The sequence below is a fragment of the Mobula hypostoma genome, chromosome 5, assembly GCF_963921235.1.
Source record: "Mobula hypostoma chromosome 5, sMobHyp1.1, whole genome shotgun sequence".
NCBI classification, from domain to species: domain Eukaryota; kingdom Metazoa; phylum Chordata; class Chondrichthyes; order Myliobatiformes; family Myliobatidae; genus Mobula; species Mobula hypostoma.
This window is the reverse complement of record NC_086101.1, coordinates 15,357,236-15,373,662: the sequence shown is the minus strand read 5'-3', so window position 1 is coordinate 15,373,662 and position 16,427 is coordinate 15,357,236. Positions and strand designations below refer to the sequence as shown.

General features: G+C 45.8%; 2 protein-coding genes across 2 annotated transcripts in view; one reads left to right on the top strand and one right to left on the bottom strand.

Annotated features, from left to right (window-relative positions):
- ddx39b (DEAD (Asp-Glu-Ala-Asp) box polypeptide 39B) overlaps positions 1-14,772 on the bottom strand; it is a 40,703-nt gene extending 25,931 nt beyond the window's left edge. Inside the window, exons 1-4 of the mRNA XM_063048095.1 lie at positions 14,636-14,772; positions 10,821-11,060; positions 7,035-7,162; positions 1,591-1,683 (exon numbers count right to left, since the gene is read on the bottom strand). Coding sequence (XP_062904165.1) covers positions 1,591-1,683; positions 7,035-7,162; positions 10,821-11,031 — 432 coding nt within the window. The 5' untranslated portion in view covers positions 11,032-11,060; positions 14,636-14,772. The remainder of the gene's footprint in view (positions 1-1,590; positions 1,684-7,034; positions 7,163-10,820; positions 11,061-14,635) is intronic.
- A 254-nt stretch (positions 14,773-15,026) lies between these two features.
- Positions 15,027-16,427, top strand: part of LOC134346630 (polypeptide N-acetylgalactosaminyltransferase 6-like) — a 45,627-nt gene continuing 44,226 nt past the window's right edge. The window contains exon 1 of the mRNA XM_063048094.1: positions 15,027-15,153. The gene's annotated coding sequence lies outside the window, so the exon portion shown is untranslated. The remainder of the gene's footprint in view (positions 15,154-16,427) is intronic.

The window sequence follows — 16,427 nt, the reverse complement described above, 5'->3', positions numbered from 1 at the left end:
CTGTTATGGCAAAAAAAGAATCATCACAAGGAATTGTTTATCTTAGTTATTAGTGGGCGGGAGGAGTGGTTAGGACTCTTTGGACTTCTGTGTGGATAGGTATATGGATAGTATCAGGAACATTGAGTACTCCAGACTAGCCGTCGTTCAAGGGGAGTCCCTGACAGGCTTTACCTTTTGTTAAATGTTTTTCTTGTTGTTATTAGTTATAACTACTTTGCCTCTTCAATTAACATCCTCCCAGATCTGAAACAACCTGTCTGTCTTACAATCCTATGTTACAAGGGATATGAATTCTGATAAAATAAAACGACCACACTGTAATTCTGTAACATCTTAGTGACACCAGTCTGTGTTGTCTACGATACAGCACTCTGTGCTTAGGAAGTATTTTCCATTCAGAGAATGCACAAGTGTTTGCAGGAACAGTTCTGCAGTTGAGAGCACAAATCAGGAGACTGGTTCCCTGGAATTCTCTGCAAAGTTGGAAACCATATCTGCATTGCTTCATCAGTGCCAGGTCTGAATCTCACGAACGCTGACTTACACAGCATCAACTGTAGTCCAGTCTTCATGGAAAGGTTCAAGTTGGGTAGGCTTAGCTGGGGAACAAGTGGTGCAGGCCAGTATATTAACTTATATAGATGATTTGGATGCGAATATACAAAGAAGGTTAATAAGTTGCCTGATGATACTAACACAAAAATTACAATGGGATCTGGTTCAGTTGGGTAAGCGATCTGAGGATTGACAAATGGCTCTCAATTCAGATAAATACAATGAGTTGTATTTTGGGATATCAAATCTGGCTATAACTTGTATAAGGAATGGCCAGGCTCTAGGGAGTGTCATTGAAAAGAAGAACTTTGGAGTACAAGTAGATAGTTCACAGAAAGTGGCATCACATGTAGAGGTAAAGGTGGTGTTTGCCACACTGGCCTTCATCAGTCAGGGCACCAAGTACAGGAGTCAGGACATTGTAGTGCATTTGTACAAGATATTGGCAAAGCCGCACTTGTAGTATTGTGTATACTTATAGTCACTCGGTTATAACAAAGATTATAGTAAACTGGGAGGAGTACAGAGAAGATGCTGCCAGGGCTCGAGGGCCTGAGTTATGGGGAGATGTTGGAAAGGCCCGGACTTTATTCCTTGGAAAGTAGGAGAAGGTGGGGGGAGGAGGAGGTGGTGATCTTATAAGGTGCATAAAATCATGAGAGGTATATGACAGACAGGATGAATGCACAGACTCCCACTCCCCATTGGGAAGGGGAAATAAAAGCTAGATTTAAGATGAGAGGTGAAAGATTTAAAAAGGACCCAAGGGACAATTTTTCCACATGGGGAGTGGTGGGTATGAGGAATGAGCTGCCAAAGGAAGCAGCTGAGGCAGGTGACATCACAACATCTAAAAAGACATTTTAAATACAAAGTACAAAGGTAGGAGTGGTTAAGAGGGATACGAGATAAAACAAGGGCAAACTGAGGTGGGCAACTAGCTCAGCATGAATGAGCTGGGCTGAGGTGCTCGTGACTGTGTTGTATTACTCTATGACTCTCAGGGAAATGTCCTTGACTGTTTTCTCTTACCTTCACGCTTGGCATGTACTTTGAGAAGCGCTCATACTCCTTGCTGATTTGGAAAGCCAGTTCTCGAGTGTGACACATCACCAGGACTGAAATCTAACCACAGATAAACAATTACCATCCCTGATACAGAAGCGGGTTCACAAACTGGTTTAAGCATGGTAGCATCTGACATAGGTTTAGGCGTGTCATGCACAATTTATATCTCCAAGCAGCAGCTGCTCTAACAAGACAGGGTACGGGAAACAAAAATGTTAACACTCATGGAAAGCTACAGGCAAGGTCAATAAGGTTGTAACTAAAGCATAAAAGTTTAACATACAGGTAGTTCGACAAAGAAAGCAAGCAGCCTTACTGTCCGGTACGAGATGTTTTTTTTAATCTTCTATTTATTATATCAAGTTTATTGTCACCAATAGTTAGATAGTTTATTGATCCAAAAGGAAATTACAGTGTCACGGTAGCATTACAAGTGCACAGATATAAATAGTAGAAGAGAAGAAGGAAGAATAAAAAATAAATTACCGCAAAGAGTCAAACGGTGGGGGGGGGGGTCATCACTTCTCAGCTACAGTACATAGAATATTACAGCACAGTACAGGCTCTTCAGCCCACAATGTTGTGCCGACCCTTAAACCCTGCCTCCCATATAACCCCCCACCTTAAATTCCTCCATATACCTGTCCAGTAGACACTTAAACTTCACTAGTGTATCTGCTTCCACCACTGACTCAGGCAGTGCATTCCACGCACCAACCACTCTCTGAGTAAAAAATCTTCCTCTAATGTCCCCCTTGAACGTCCCACCCCTTACCTTAAAGCCATGTCCTCTTGTATTGAGCAGTGGTGCCCTGGGTAAGGGCGCTGGCTATCCACTCTATCTGTTCCTCTTAATATCTTGTATACCTCTATCATGTCTCCTCTCATCCTCCTTCTCTCCAAAGAGTAAAGCCCTAGCTCCCTTAATCTCTGATCATAATGCATACTCTCCAAACCAGGCAGCATCCTGGTAAATCTCCTCTGTACCCTTTCCACTGCTTCCACATCCTTCCTATAGTGAGGCAACCAGAACTGGACACAATACTCCAAGTGTGGCCTAACCAGAGTTTTATAGAGCTGCATCATTACATCGTGACTCTTAAACTCTATCCCTCGACTTATGAAAGCTAACACCCTATAAGCTTTCTTAACTACCCTATCTACCTGTGAGGCAACTTTAAGGGATCTGTGGACATGTACCCCCAGATCCCTCTGCTCCTCCACACTACCAAGTATCCTGCCATTTACTTTGTACTCTGCCTTGGAGTTTGTCCTTCCAAAGTGTACCACCTCACACTTCTCCGGGTTGAACTCCATCTGCCACTTCTCAGCCCACTTCTGCATCCTATCAATGTCTCTCTGCAATCTTCCACAATCCTCTTCACTATCCACAACACCACCAACCTTCGTGTCGTCTGCAAACTTGCCAGCCCACCCTTCTACACCCACATCCAGGTCGTGAATAAAAATCACGATAAGTAGAGGTCCCAGAACCGATCCTTGTGGGACACCACTAGTCACAACCCTCCAATCCAAATGTAATCCCTCCACCACGACCCTCTGCTTTCTGCATGCAAGCCAATTCTGAATCCACCTGGCCAAATTTCCCTGGATCCCATGCCTTCTGACTTTCTGAATAAGCCTACCGTGTGGAACCTTGTCAAATGCCTTACTAAAATCCATGTAGATCACATCCACTGCACTACCCTCATCTATATGCCTGGTCACCTCCTCAAAGAACTCTATCAGGCTTGTTAGACATGATCTGCCCTTCACAAAGCCATGCTGACTGTCCCTGATCAGACCACGATTCTCTAAATACCCATAGATCCTATCCCAAAGAATCTTTTCCAACAGCTTTCCCACCACAGACGTAAGGCTCACTGGTCTATAATTACTCGGACTACCCCTACTACCTTTTTTGAACAAGGGGACAACATTCGCCTCCTTTCAATCCTCCGGTACCATTCCCGTGGACAACGAGGACATAAAGATCCTAGCCAGAGGTTCAGCAATCTCTTCCCTCACCTCATGGAGCAGCCTCAGGAATATTCCGTCAGGCCCCGGGGACTTATCAGTCCTAATGTATCTTAACAACTCCAATACCTCCTCTCCCTTAATATCAACATGCTCCAGAACATCACCCTCAGCCATATTGTTCCCCCACATCATCAAGTTCCCTCTCATTGGTGAATACCGAAGAGAAGTATTCATTGAGGACCGCGCTCACTTCCATAGCCTCCAGGCACATCTTCCCACTTTTATCTATAATAGGTCCTACCTTCACTCCTGTCATCCTTTTGTTCTTCACATAATTGAAGAATGCTTTGGGGTTTTCCTTTATGCTACTCGCCAAGGCCTTCTCATGCTCCCTTCTTGCTCTCAGCCCCTTCTTAAGCTCCTTTCTTGCTACCTTATATTCCTCAAAAGACCCATCTGATCCTTGCTTCCTAAACCTCATGTATGCTGCCTTCTTCCACCTGACTAGATTTTCCACCTCACTTGTCACCCATGGTTCCTTCACCCTACCATTCTTTATCTTCCTCGCTGGGACAAATTTATCCCTAACATCCTGCAAGAGATCCCTAAACATCGACCACATGTCCATAGTACATTTCCCTGCAAAAGCATCATCCCAATTCACACCCGCAAGTTCTAGCCTTATAGCCTCATAATTTGCCCTTCCCCAATTCAAAATTTTCCTGTCCTCTCTGATTCTATCCTTTTCCATGATAATGCTAAAGGCCAGGGAGCGGTGGTCACTGTCCCCCAGATGCTTACCCACTGAGAGATCTGTGACCTAACCCGGTTTGTTACCGAATACTCAATCTAGTATGGCATTCCCCCTAGTTGGCTTGTCAACATACTGTGACAGGAATCCGTCCTGGACACACATAACAAACTCTGCCCCGTCTGAACCATTGGAACTAATCAGGTGACTCATTAGAGGTTGACTCATTGTACAACTTAATGGCTGAGGGTACGATGACCTCATATAGCGTTCTTTGATCATGAAGTTTGCTGTTTTATGGTGGCAGTACAGTGCAAACATGGAAATTACCATAGGTTACAAAATAATAGCGCAAGAGATGAAAAATATGAATAAATGGTATCAAAGGCCAAGGAAGGGAAAAAAGGTTCAGCCATGATTGAATGGCGGAGCAGACTTGATGGGCCAAAATGTCTAATTCTGGTTCTGTTTTATGGTCTTCTGAGATAGAGTTCAGGAACCACTATTCCAACTCAGGGGGTTGTATTTTATGAGATTTGATATGACTTGCAGGTAAGGGAGCAATGGGAATCTAGGGGTGGTTACAGACAAATGTGTATTTCATGCCTAGAAAAACAGGAACGGATGCAGTCCACCTGGACTTTGGAGCCTGCTGTGCCATGCATAATCACTACATGCTTCCTCAATAGGAAGGCATTCATCCCTTCGTGTCCATCATGATGCTCAGACAGAATCCCACTCGCCCACTTACATTCAGGCGACCTATTCTCCCTCCCAACCATCGAACCTCCTGATCCTCCTGCCACCCATCTGCACTAGGGACAACATTCAGAAAGCCAAACACAGGTCTTGAGTATGTGGGAGGAAGCTGGGGTTGGGGGAGGTGGGGGTTTCCCATGGGAACGGCATTCTCGCCAGCATTGCTTAAACACATGCCTGTAAGCAGCCGTTAGCAAGATGAGTTCTAAGGTATCGGAAAAGCCTACAAGAGCTCGTAAGGGTGTTACACTTAGCGTAAAACTAGACATAATTAAGCGTCTTGATCGTGGAGAACGAAGTAACGACAAAGTGAGTTTGGCTTGTGGAAGTTGACGAAGATGATGTTGAAGAGGTTTTGGCATCCCATGACCAAGAACCGATAAATGAAGAGTTGATGCAATTGCAAAAGGAAAGGATAAAAATCAAAATCGAATGAGTAATGATAAAGTACGACTTTAATTTTGAAAGGGTACCATCGGTTTACAGCATATTTGCAAGATGGTTTGAGTCCTTACAAAGAACTGTATGACAGAAAAATGCGCGAGGCTCAGCAGTCAAGCATACTGTGCTGTCGTTTTTCAAGCCTTCCACATCAGACGACGAACCTCGACCTTCAACATCGAGGCAGGCAGAGATAGGAGAAGATGAGCTGCCTGCCCTGATCAACGATGAGATGACACCCCAGTGTCCCACCACCCCAACCCCTAGGCCGCGGACAGATACCGATTCGCGGAGAATGCAGTGGTAGCCGGGAGGCACACAGCACATCTTTAAGAAAAAAGCCAAAGCAAACATGCTAATTAATTAGGTGCCGCCCAGCATGTAATTGTCGGCCCAGATCAAAGACAATGCAATCGGCAATCGCCTCTAATCTGGGCCAACAATTACGTACCGGGCAGCCCCTAATTAATTAGCATGTTTGTTTCGGCTTTTTTCTTAAAGATGTGCTGGGTGCCTCCCGGCTACCGCTGTACCCTTGCATGCTTCGCGGATCGGTATCGGGTCGCTGCCCAGAGGGTGGGGGCCACTGCACCACCCAAACTCCGACGATTCAGTCTAACACACCATCAGTGTCCTCGGCGCTGTCCCAATTACGGTAAGTGATACTACATCATACATACATTATTTCTACTTTATATCAGCTGTGTATTTTTACGTGTTATTTGGTATGATTTGGCAGCTTCATAGCTTAAAGGTTACTGGAGAGCGCTTGCGCTGTGTTTTTGCCGACAGCGCCTGTGCCGTGTTTCTGCCAAGAGCGTTTGCGTGAGATTTTCACTACGGAGAACAGTTCAGGCAATGATTGTGGAAAAGTATTTCTACTTTATACAGGCTGTGTACTTATCATATCATTCCTGCTTTTACTATATGTTACTGCTTTTTTAGGTTTTGTGTGTTATTTGGCATGATTTGATAGGTTATTTTTGGGTCTGTGAACGCTCACAAAATTTTCCCATATAAATAAATGGTAATTGTTTCTTCGCTTTACAACATTTCAGCTTACGAACCGTTTCATAGGAACGCTCTACCTTCGGATGGTGGGGGGAAACCTGTATGTGGAAAATCTTGTCCCTTGGATTGTTTTTAAATTTCTTCTGCCTCATTTTAAATTTGGGCTTTGGTTCTAGGCTCCCCACACTGGGAGTAGAAAGACTGTGACCACCTACACCTCTTGATTTTAAAACCCCTCTAAGGTTACTTCATTCCACGGAAAACAGTCCCAGCCTATCCCGTCTCTCCTTACAACTGCAGCCCTCAGACCAGTAACATCCTTTCTGCCACTTAACTTTCTCCCATGCCAGGGAAAGCACCCTCCCTTTAACATTTAGCACAGTTAGTTTGTTGATATTGTACGAATCATTTTGAGAGCCTCTACACACAAGCGAGGGCTGATTTCTACAGCTAACAGGGTACTCACTTGTCCTGTGACAGGTTCGAGCTGCTGTAGAGTGGCCAAGACGAACACTGCTGTCTTTCCCATACCAGACTTGGCCTGGCACAACACATCCATGCCCAAAATCGCTTGAGGAATACACTCGTGTTGCACTGGAAGGCAAAAGTGACAATGAATAGAGGTAAAGAGGAGCCAGATTAAAAGCGTGGCCTCTTGACCAAAGAGCTTACAAGTGTTCCAAATGTTGGAGACGTGCTTTCATTCATGGGTTTAATATCATTATACCCACGCATGCAGTTCACTGAAATAGGTCTTGTAATTGAACTTCTTGACAGAATGAGTTAAGGGCTGTTTCCTGATCAAACTAAACAAGTCTCACTTTTGATTTTTCAACTCTACCAGATGTTTGCACAGCTCCCCTCCTACTTTCCGGTCAGAATCAGAATCAGGTTTATTCGCACTTTCATTGGTCGCGAAATTCTTTCTTTGCAACAACAAATTATATTCAGGCATTAATTTACAAGATCTATTTCAGTGAACTGAATGTGTGGGTATAATAAGACTAAGCAACAAATCAAAACCATATATCTAACATTCGGACCACATGCGAGCTCTCTCTCACCAAGAGCACACTGAATGCTGTTGCATCCTCCCATTAGAGATCGTCATACATACACTAGAATGTGACACAGAATGAAGTGAGCTGCAACATCATGAGAAATCCAAGGGCGTGCCTATGGGTACTTGTCTACAGTGGTTTCCATCTTACAAATATCATAAAGGGGTTTTCAAAGCTAAGATGAACCACCAGAACAGTGCTTGTGAGCCAGGAATGGAATGTCTGGTGAAGGTAAGATCAAAGGCTTTAAGGTTCATTTTATTGTCAAAGTGTGTGTGTACAATACAACTCTGAAATTTGCCTTCTCCAGATAGTCATGAAATACAGAAAGACCATGGGTGTTAAAGAAAGAGAAGACATCAACTCCCTCCAGCACAAAAAAGAAACAAAACTCGCAGACCCCAAAATCCCCCTGCAGCAAAAAACAGCCACACTAACAATCCCTGACCCCCTCACTCACAGAAAAGAATAACAGTAGCTCCAATCCTGCAACTCTTATGCACAAAAATTAACAGGTCACCACCCGCCAGTCACGCACAAGAAAGAAAACACCAAAAAAACTGAAGGAAACCAATATAAACTATAGTCTAATAATCACATAAATCTCAAAACATGGTAATCATCTTTTTGTCTGCATATCTGGAGAGCAACCACACGAACTCAGTCCTCCTGTAAAGAGTGACTGCCGACCCGGGTCCTTATGCCGTTGCCCTGGCTACCGAACTGGCTGCTGACCGCCTCTGCTGGGAGCCATCACTGACCCTTTCTGTATTCACCTCGACGTTTCGGTCTTCTTCACCGCTTCTAGATGGAGTCGTTCATAACCTCGCGCCTTGTCTCTGGTCTTTTCGAGTCAGCTTGTGTTCTCAGACCTTTTCAGCACCCCCCACCCCACCTGATCTCTAATTTCTACGAGGCAGGTCTCCATTCACAGCATAGTGCTGGATCCTTTGATCGAGTTCCAAACTGTACATCATATGCTCCAGCAGTGTCCGTAACACAAACAAAACTAAAAGAAAAGTGGAAGTTGTAGAAAAAGAGAAATAATTGAACAGATTTGCTATCTAAAAGATGTCACAAAAAGAATCATTGTTCGGTGGCGCCATCTTGAACAGAATGTCAAGAGGCAATGCTCTGAAATGGCAGGAAGATACAAGATGAAGCTACGGAGTGGGAAAAAATTAGAAGACTATTGGATTAAAACAAGCCTGATAATATTTTTCTCATTGACTCACACTTGGCAACCAAATCTAATGGGTGACAAGACTTTATTTTCCAAGAATATACTTTACTCATTACGTGCACATTAAAATCAATCAGGATATGACTTTCCCTACGTTCATTGTACTGCAGATTCACTGCATTCCCTCGCAGCACATCAATGCCAGTAATGTACCCTGCCCTGGTATTCCTCCCATCATTTTTGACGCTATCTATGCTTCAATGATTAGCATAATGCTACTACAGCACCAGTGACCCAGGTTCAATTCCTGCCATTGAGGAGTTGGTATGTTCTCCCTGTGATCGTGTGAAGTTTCCTTCCATAGTTCAAGACATACAGGTTAGTAATTACAGGTTAATTGGTCGTGATTGCGGTGCAGATCTCTTGGGCCAGAAGGGCCTGTTACCATGCCATATCTCTAAATTAAATTAAATTTTCATATTATACACCTCTATCTCCGGGCAGATGGGGCTCGTTAACCACGGATGGCAGCTCATCTAGGAGAGGGGAAAACTCTGATTTCAAACCTCCGCTGCCTTGCGGCTATACCCGCTCACAGGAAGGGCTTTGGGAGTAAACCCCAAGGAAAAATCCGGAGTCAGGGTCCCGAAGGCGGCTGACTGCTGTAGCCTGCACCAGCACAGCAACTCCTGCGATGCTGCTGGCACCAAACTGTATCGACCTTCGTCGTCCCTTTGGACCTGTCATCAGCATGGAGGTGGGGGGGGGGTGGTCCCACTGCATGGGCAGCAGACAGGTCTCCATATCAACTCTGCCCTGGCTTGCGCCCTGGAGAGGCCACTCCAGAGGCGCAGTATCCATGGTCGATCACGACCGACGGAGGCCACACACACCTTTATCAAGTCACCTCTTATCCTCCTTTGTTCCAAAGAGAAAAACCCTATCTCGTTCAATCTATCCTCATGAAACATGTTCTCTAATCCAGGCAGCACCACAGTAGTGTAGCTGTAAAAGCACTAACCGAGTGGAGGTCAGAGTTCATTTGCAGTGCGGCATGTAAGAAGTTTGTACATCCTCCCCGCATTCCAAAGATCAACCAGTTAGCAGGTTAATTGGTCACTATACATCATCCTGTGATTAGGCCAGGGTTAGTGGCTGGCATGGCTCTTCGGGCCGGAAAGGCCTGTCCTACAGGGAGGGGAGGGAGGGGGAACGTGGGCATGTGGCCAAGTGGTTAAGGCGTTCATCTAATGATCTGAATGTTGCTAGTTCAAGCCTCAGCTGTGGCAACATGTTTGTGTCCCTGAGCAAGGCACTTAACTACACATTGCTCTAGTGTCTGTGCAAGGAGTGTCGCCTCACACAGACATCTAATCTGCGCCCTGTAAGGCATGAAAATGGCCGATGCAGGCCTCTCATGGTCTGAGTCGACATTCCCCCCTCCCCTTCCCCTGTTCTACAACTTATTGCTAAGTAAATAAACAAACCTCTTCTGCACCCTCTCTAAGTCTTCCACAGCCTTCCTATAATGAGGTGACCAGAACTGAACACGATACTCCAAGTGTGGTCTAACCAGAGTCTTATAGAGCTGCAACATTACCTCAAGACTCTTGAACTCAATCCCCCAACTAACAAATGGCAACACACCACACACCTCCTTGACCATCCTTTCAAATTGTGTTGGAACTTTGGGACATCTTTAGTTTGGAGATTGGATTTACAATGGGAACAATTAATAGCGGAGAGCTAGGCCATTCAGCTTGCTCTATGCTTGCTGGTTACAGAAGAATTATTGAGGCTCTCCCCACTTTCCAGGTCTCAGTCCAAAGCCCTGCAGATTACAGCTTTAAGCATTTAATCAATTATTTTTGATAAAATGATAGTATGTAACAAGAGAACTATCCTCCCCCACAGTGGGAAATCGATAAAGCTGCCAGAGATCTTGTTCAGATGCCTGTCTGTGACTCACTCTGGCCCTTGCAATGGAAGGTGTCCCGCCATTAGGTACCTTCAGAGGGGTGCTCAAAACCGCAATCAACAATTGCACGCAACAGCTCTGGTTTCAGCAGGAAGTCTCGGAAACCCGAGCTGTGTATGGACACGTAAGAGCCCTTCACGTCCTTCTTCAGGGGCGCCTCCGAGGCATCGCCGGCTGCCTGGTTCTCCACCTCGTCATCTTCGTAATCCAAGAGCTCATTGTCCACGTCGTTCTCAGCCATTGTGCGCCGCGAAGTGCTCCCAAGTTGTGCTAAAACACAGACAGAACATAGCACCTGTTACTCCTGCAGCCCAATGTCTCTTCCACACTACAACAATTAAGACATAAGACCTAAAAGCAGAACTAGGCCATTCATCCCATCGAATTTGCCTCACCATTTGAACACTGATTTATTTCACCTCACAATCCCATTCTTCTGCCTTCACCCTAAAACCTTTGATTCCCTTGCTAATCAAGAACCTATCAACTTCCGCTTTAAATATAACCAATGACTTAGCCTCCACAAACAAGAGAGAACCACCTTTTAAATCTACTCCTCATCCTTTTTTCTCCAGTCCTGCTGAAGGGTTTCGGCCTGAAACTTCGACTGTATTTTTTTTCCATGGATGCTGCTGAGCTCCTCCAGCATTTTGTGTGTGTGACTTGGCCTCCAGATTGTCCTTGTATTCTGAGGCTGTGCCCTCTGGTCCTAGACCGTTCCCCTCTCCACACCCACTTATCTGCACTGTTCGATATTCAGTAGGTTTCAGTGACATTCCCCTCATTCTTCAAAACTCTCGCGAGCTACCAGCCCAGAGTAATCAAATAATCATTTGTTAATTCTACAATTTTCAAGCCATTTTGCCCATTGAATCAACACTGAATCCTAGCAGAACATTTCGACAATTCCATTCTACTGCTTTATCTTTCATAACCCTGTAATCTAACCTCTCTGATGCCTCTTAATGACATACATGGTTCTACAACAGGAGGCCAAAGAAACTCGGCATGTCCCTTTCGACCTTTACCAATTTTTACTGATGCGCCCCAGAGAGTATTCTATCTGGATGTATCACAGCTTGGTATGGCCACAGCTCTGCACGTGACAATAAGAAACTGAAGCATTGTGGAGACAGCTCAGCAAATCACAGAAATCACCCCCCCCCCGCCCATGGACTCTTGTCTACTACTTCTTGCTGCCTCAGTAAAGCAGCCAGAATTATAGTCACTCCAGATATTCTCCCCCTCTCCCATCAGACAAAAGATGCAAAAGCCTGAATGCATGAACCACCAGGCCCAAGGACAGCTTCTATCCCATTGTCATCACTCCAGAGTAAGATGGAATCTTAATGTTTCTTAATTGTACATATTATTTTTTGTGTTCTATCGCTGAGCAGCAGTGAACCATCTGATTGGCCTGTCAGAGTTCTCTTTGGGAACTAGTTGACTTGATCAGCATTTCTGATCTGGTTATTGCTCACGATTGCACTTAATTAAAAAAATCTTGGCTTCAATCTACGATATCTCATTGTGATCTTGCGCTTTGTTTTTCATGCACTGCACTTTCTCTGTGGCTGTTACACTTTCCACTGCGCTGTTGTTTTACCTTGTTCTACCTCAATGCACTGTGGAATGATCTGATCTGAAGCAAGACAAGCTTTTCGCCACAAGTCATTATCTGACAATAATAAACCAATTACCAAGTCACAGATGGAAAGATAACCAATGGTGACAGACAGAAGAGACTGTGCAAATGCTGTAAACCCTGAGCAACGCACGTAAATGCTGGTGGAACTCAGCAGGTCAAGCTGCATCTATGTAGGGGAACAAACAGTACAGGACCCTTCATCAGGACTGGAAAAGGGCCACCAGACCTGCCTGTGTCTCAGGGAACATAATGTTTGGCCTGTAAATGTTTTAAGTATAATGAGATTTTGTCTGTCCCTCTCTCCAGGGTGCTTTCCTGACTACTTGTCTCTGGAGCAACAATGTGCTGGAGTATCTCAAAATGTCGAGCCGTATTTGTGGGAGGAAAGGAACAGCCGACGTTTCAGCTCAAAACCCTGCATCAGAGCATTGGAGCAGGGTTACCTAACCTGGGGGTCCATGATATAAAAGAGGTTGGGAACCCCTGCTCTAGAGTTTCTCAGCTTCCTACTAAAACAATCAACTAAAGCAACCAACAGGAACTCTGCAGATGCTGGAAATTCAAGCAACATACATCAAAGTTGCTGGTGAACGCAGCAGGCCAAGCAGCATCTATAGGAAGAGGCGCAGTCGACGTTTCAGGCCGAGACCCTTCGTCAGGACTAACTAAAGCAACCCCCTGTTCTTGGAGTCATGCATGCAGAGTAATGGATCAATCTCATTCATTCTGCTAAAGTCCCTCAACATTTTAAAGTCACAAAGGCATATGCTAACACAATGGACTCACTTTCAATGACTCCAAAACTCATTCTCAATATTATTTATATTTTGTTATTCTTTTCCTATTTGCACGTGTTGCCTTTTGCAGGTTGGTTGTTTGTCCTTTCCTGTCAGCCATCTTATGTGCAGACACTCCTGTGCCTAGCGTCACTGTATGGATGTTCAATCAATGTATATAATTTATCTTATATACTTATGTTTATTATGCTTTTTATTACCATGTTTTTTGCTGCTGCTTTGGATCCAGAGTAACAATTATCTTGTTCTTTTACATTTGAATACTAGAAATAACATTAAATAATCTTAAATCTTTTGTGTGTTTTTTCATTGACCCTATTGTGCTTCTTTGAATTTACTCTGAATGCCCACAAGAAAATAAATCTCAGGGTAGTTGTTGGCAATATGCATACTTTGACGAAGAATTTGAGGACAGAAGCAGGCCATCCGGCCCATCACATCTCTGCTGTCCTTCAAGTACATTTCTACACTAAACCCATTTACTAGAACCTGGTCTGTTACCTTCCATATGCTGGCAATCAAGTGCTCAATTAAACCTTCCCTCAGCCACATCTGCTCTAATCATCCCCATGGCAACACTCCACAGGTTGAAAAGCTAATAGAATAACCAGTGGATATTGGAAATCCAGAAAAAAAAGTGCTGAAAACCCAGTTCAGGTCACTTTTCTCATTTTCAGATGAAGGATCATTCACTGTTGCTCTCTATACAGAGGCACTCACATTCCCAGTACTAATGATTTATCCTGATCCTGTAAGCAACCCCCCCCCCCTTAACAGGTTCTCATCCACTCCATAACTCTCTCTGAAGCTTTCACCAGCCCTGGCTCGTTCCCCACCACTCCTCCCCAGACCCCTCAGCAACTCTCACTCACCCCAATTGCCCATCCCTCTACACCCCCATCCCACCCCATCCCCGATCATCAACCTCCGTCCCATCCCACATTTCCTCCTCCGACCCCCACTCTCTCACCGACTCCTTCTCTCTGGTCACCCCCATCCCTCGGTTTCTCCCACCAACCCCATTCCAACTCATGATCACACTCTGGTCGTCCCCCCAACACCCTCACCCACCTACTCAAAGTTCAAAGTACTGTAAATTTATTATCAAAGCACCTACATGCCCCTCATCCCTCCCTCCCCCTCCCCCTTCCCAGTCGCCCCTCACTCACCCACTCCCTTTCTGGTATCCTGCCTCCCCGGTTCTCCCTCACCACGGGTTTTTCCCCTCCACTGCTCCCTCTAACAGTAGCTCGCTCTCTCCGGCGGCCCTATCATCCCCGGTAAACCCCCACCCCTTGACCCTCTCCGGTCCCGCGATCTCGCCCCAAGCCCCCACGCCCGCCGTCTGGCAGCACCCCAAACCGCAGTCAAGTAACCAAGGCAAGAAAGGTGTCAGGCACATTTAGCTTGCCGTCAGAAGGCGGTGATGCCCGACTCCCACACTCGGTCCGACACCCGGAGCTTCCGCGGCCTCCCGAGGGGCAGCTGTTAGCCTAATTCCAGCTCTACGCGATCTGCGCAGGCGTCAGCACGGGAGCGCGGCGACCGGTCGCGCGCATGCGTGACACATCATCTCTCTCACTCACTCGCCACCCCCCCCCACCGACGAGCGTCAACCTGAGAGCGCGTATCAGTAGTGCGCATGCGTTCTCTTGAATCTCCAGCGGCCACGGTCTACCTGCCAGCGGCGCTGCGCATGCGTTCGCAAGGCTCGCTCGTTGAATTCCCCCCCCCAACCCGCGCCAGCTCAAATGCGCATGCGTTCTCGGCTCCCTCGGGTGACCCGATTCTCAGCGAGGGAAGTTCCAGCCGGGCTTCGAGCAGAGAGAGGGAGTTGCGGTCCCCTCTCCGGTTACGGGTACTCGAGAGTTGTAGCCCAGACTGAGATAGGACCAAAGAGACTTTATATCTGTACAAGGTAACAAGACAGCGCCAGAGCTTCCCTGTTGTACGGGCTTGCACCTCTCACACACAGAAAATGCCTCGAGGTGAACGTGGACCCCAGGAGGTGGAGTTGGATATGAAGATGTAGGAACAGAATTAGTTCATTCGGCCCATTGAGTTTGCTCTGCCATTCAGCCGTGGTTGACTTTTTTTTTACCCAAATTCATTATCCCGCCTTCCCCTTACCAAGTAAGAACCTATTGGTCTCTGCTTCAATATATCCAATGGCGTGGCCTTCGCAGATGTCTGTGGCAACAAATTCCACAGATTCACTGCCCTCTGGCTGAAGACATTCCTCTTCGTCTCAGTTCTAAAGGGGCAATCCTTTATTTCGAGGTTGTGGCCTCATCCTAGACTCTCCTGCTAATGGAAACATACTCCCACGCCCTCTCTACCCAGGCCTTTCAGTATCATGCATGTTTAAATGAGATCACCCTCTTGACCAAAAGCACAGCAGAAAGTGGTTGGCTTTGTGCAATAAGAAGTGGGATTGCAGGGAATTTTGAAACCTTGGGTTGAGGCCATCAATTCTCAAGACCAAAAGGTGAGGCTCCACAAATGGCCAAGGCTGAGATTGGGTCAGGTACGAATGATGCCCCACAAAGAGAGATAAACTAAAATCTAAGAGTAGTGATGAATTGTATGAGGATGAAAGAAAGACCCTATGTCCAACTCATAGGGCTTTTTCACATATTTATAGGAAGGAAACCAGAGAATTTGTACAAAACAAGCCCCTGCAAACAATAAGGGGTTGTTGACCAGGTATAAAGGCAAGAAACTAGAATGTCTGTGAAATGTTGCTACAAGATTTAAGACATTTGGATAAATTCATGAATAGGAGGGGTTTACATGGATTATGGATCAAAGGCAGGCAAATGGGACTAGCTTGGTGAGCACCAGGGTTGGCATAGACATATTGGGCCAAGGGACCTGGTTCCATGTTGTATTGCTCTAATATACGACTAAGGATTGCTACCAAATAAAAAATCATGTCCACACTCACTTGTTCACTCTTCCTCCCTCACTCCCGTCCTCTCAGGTCCTAACTTCCCTTCCCCGTCCCCTGGAACGCAGTCCTATTGCAGGATTTCAACTCCAAACATCGACTATCTCCACCTTCCCCCTCCCAGATACTGCCCGACCCACTGAGTTCCTCCGGCCCCTTGTTTTTTGCTCCAGATCCCAGCATCTACAAGCTCCTGTGTCTCCAGACAGACTGTTAAAGGCACTGTCTGAGGAGATGTCGCA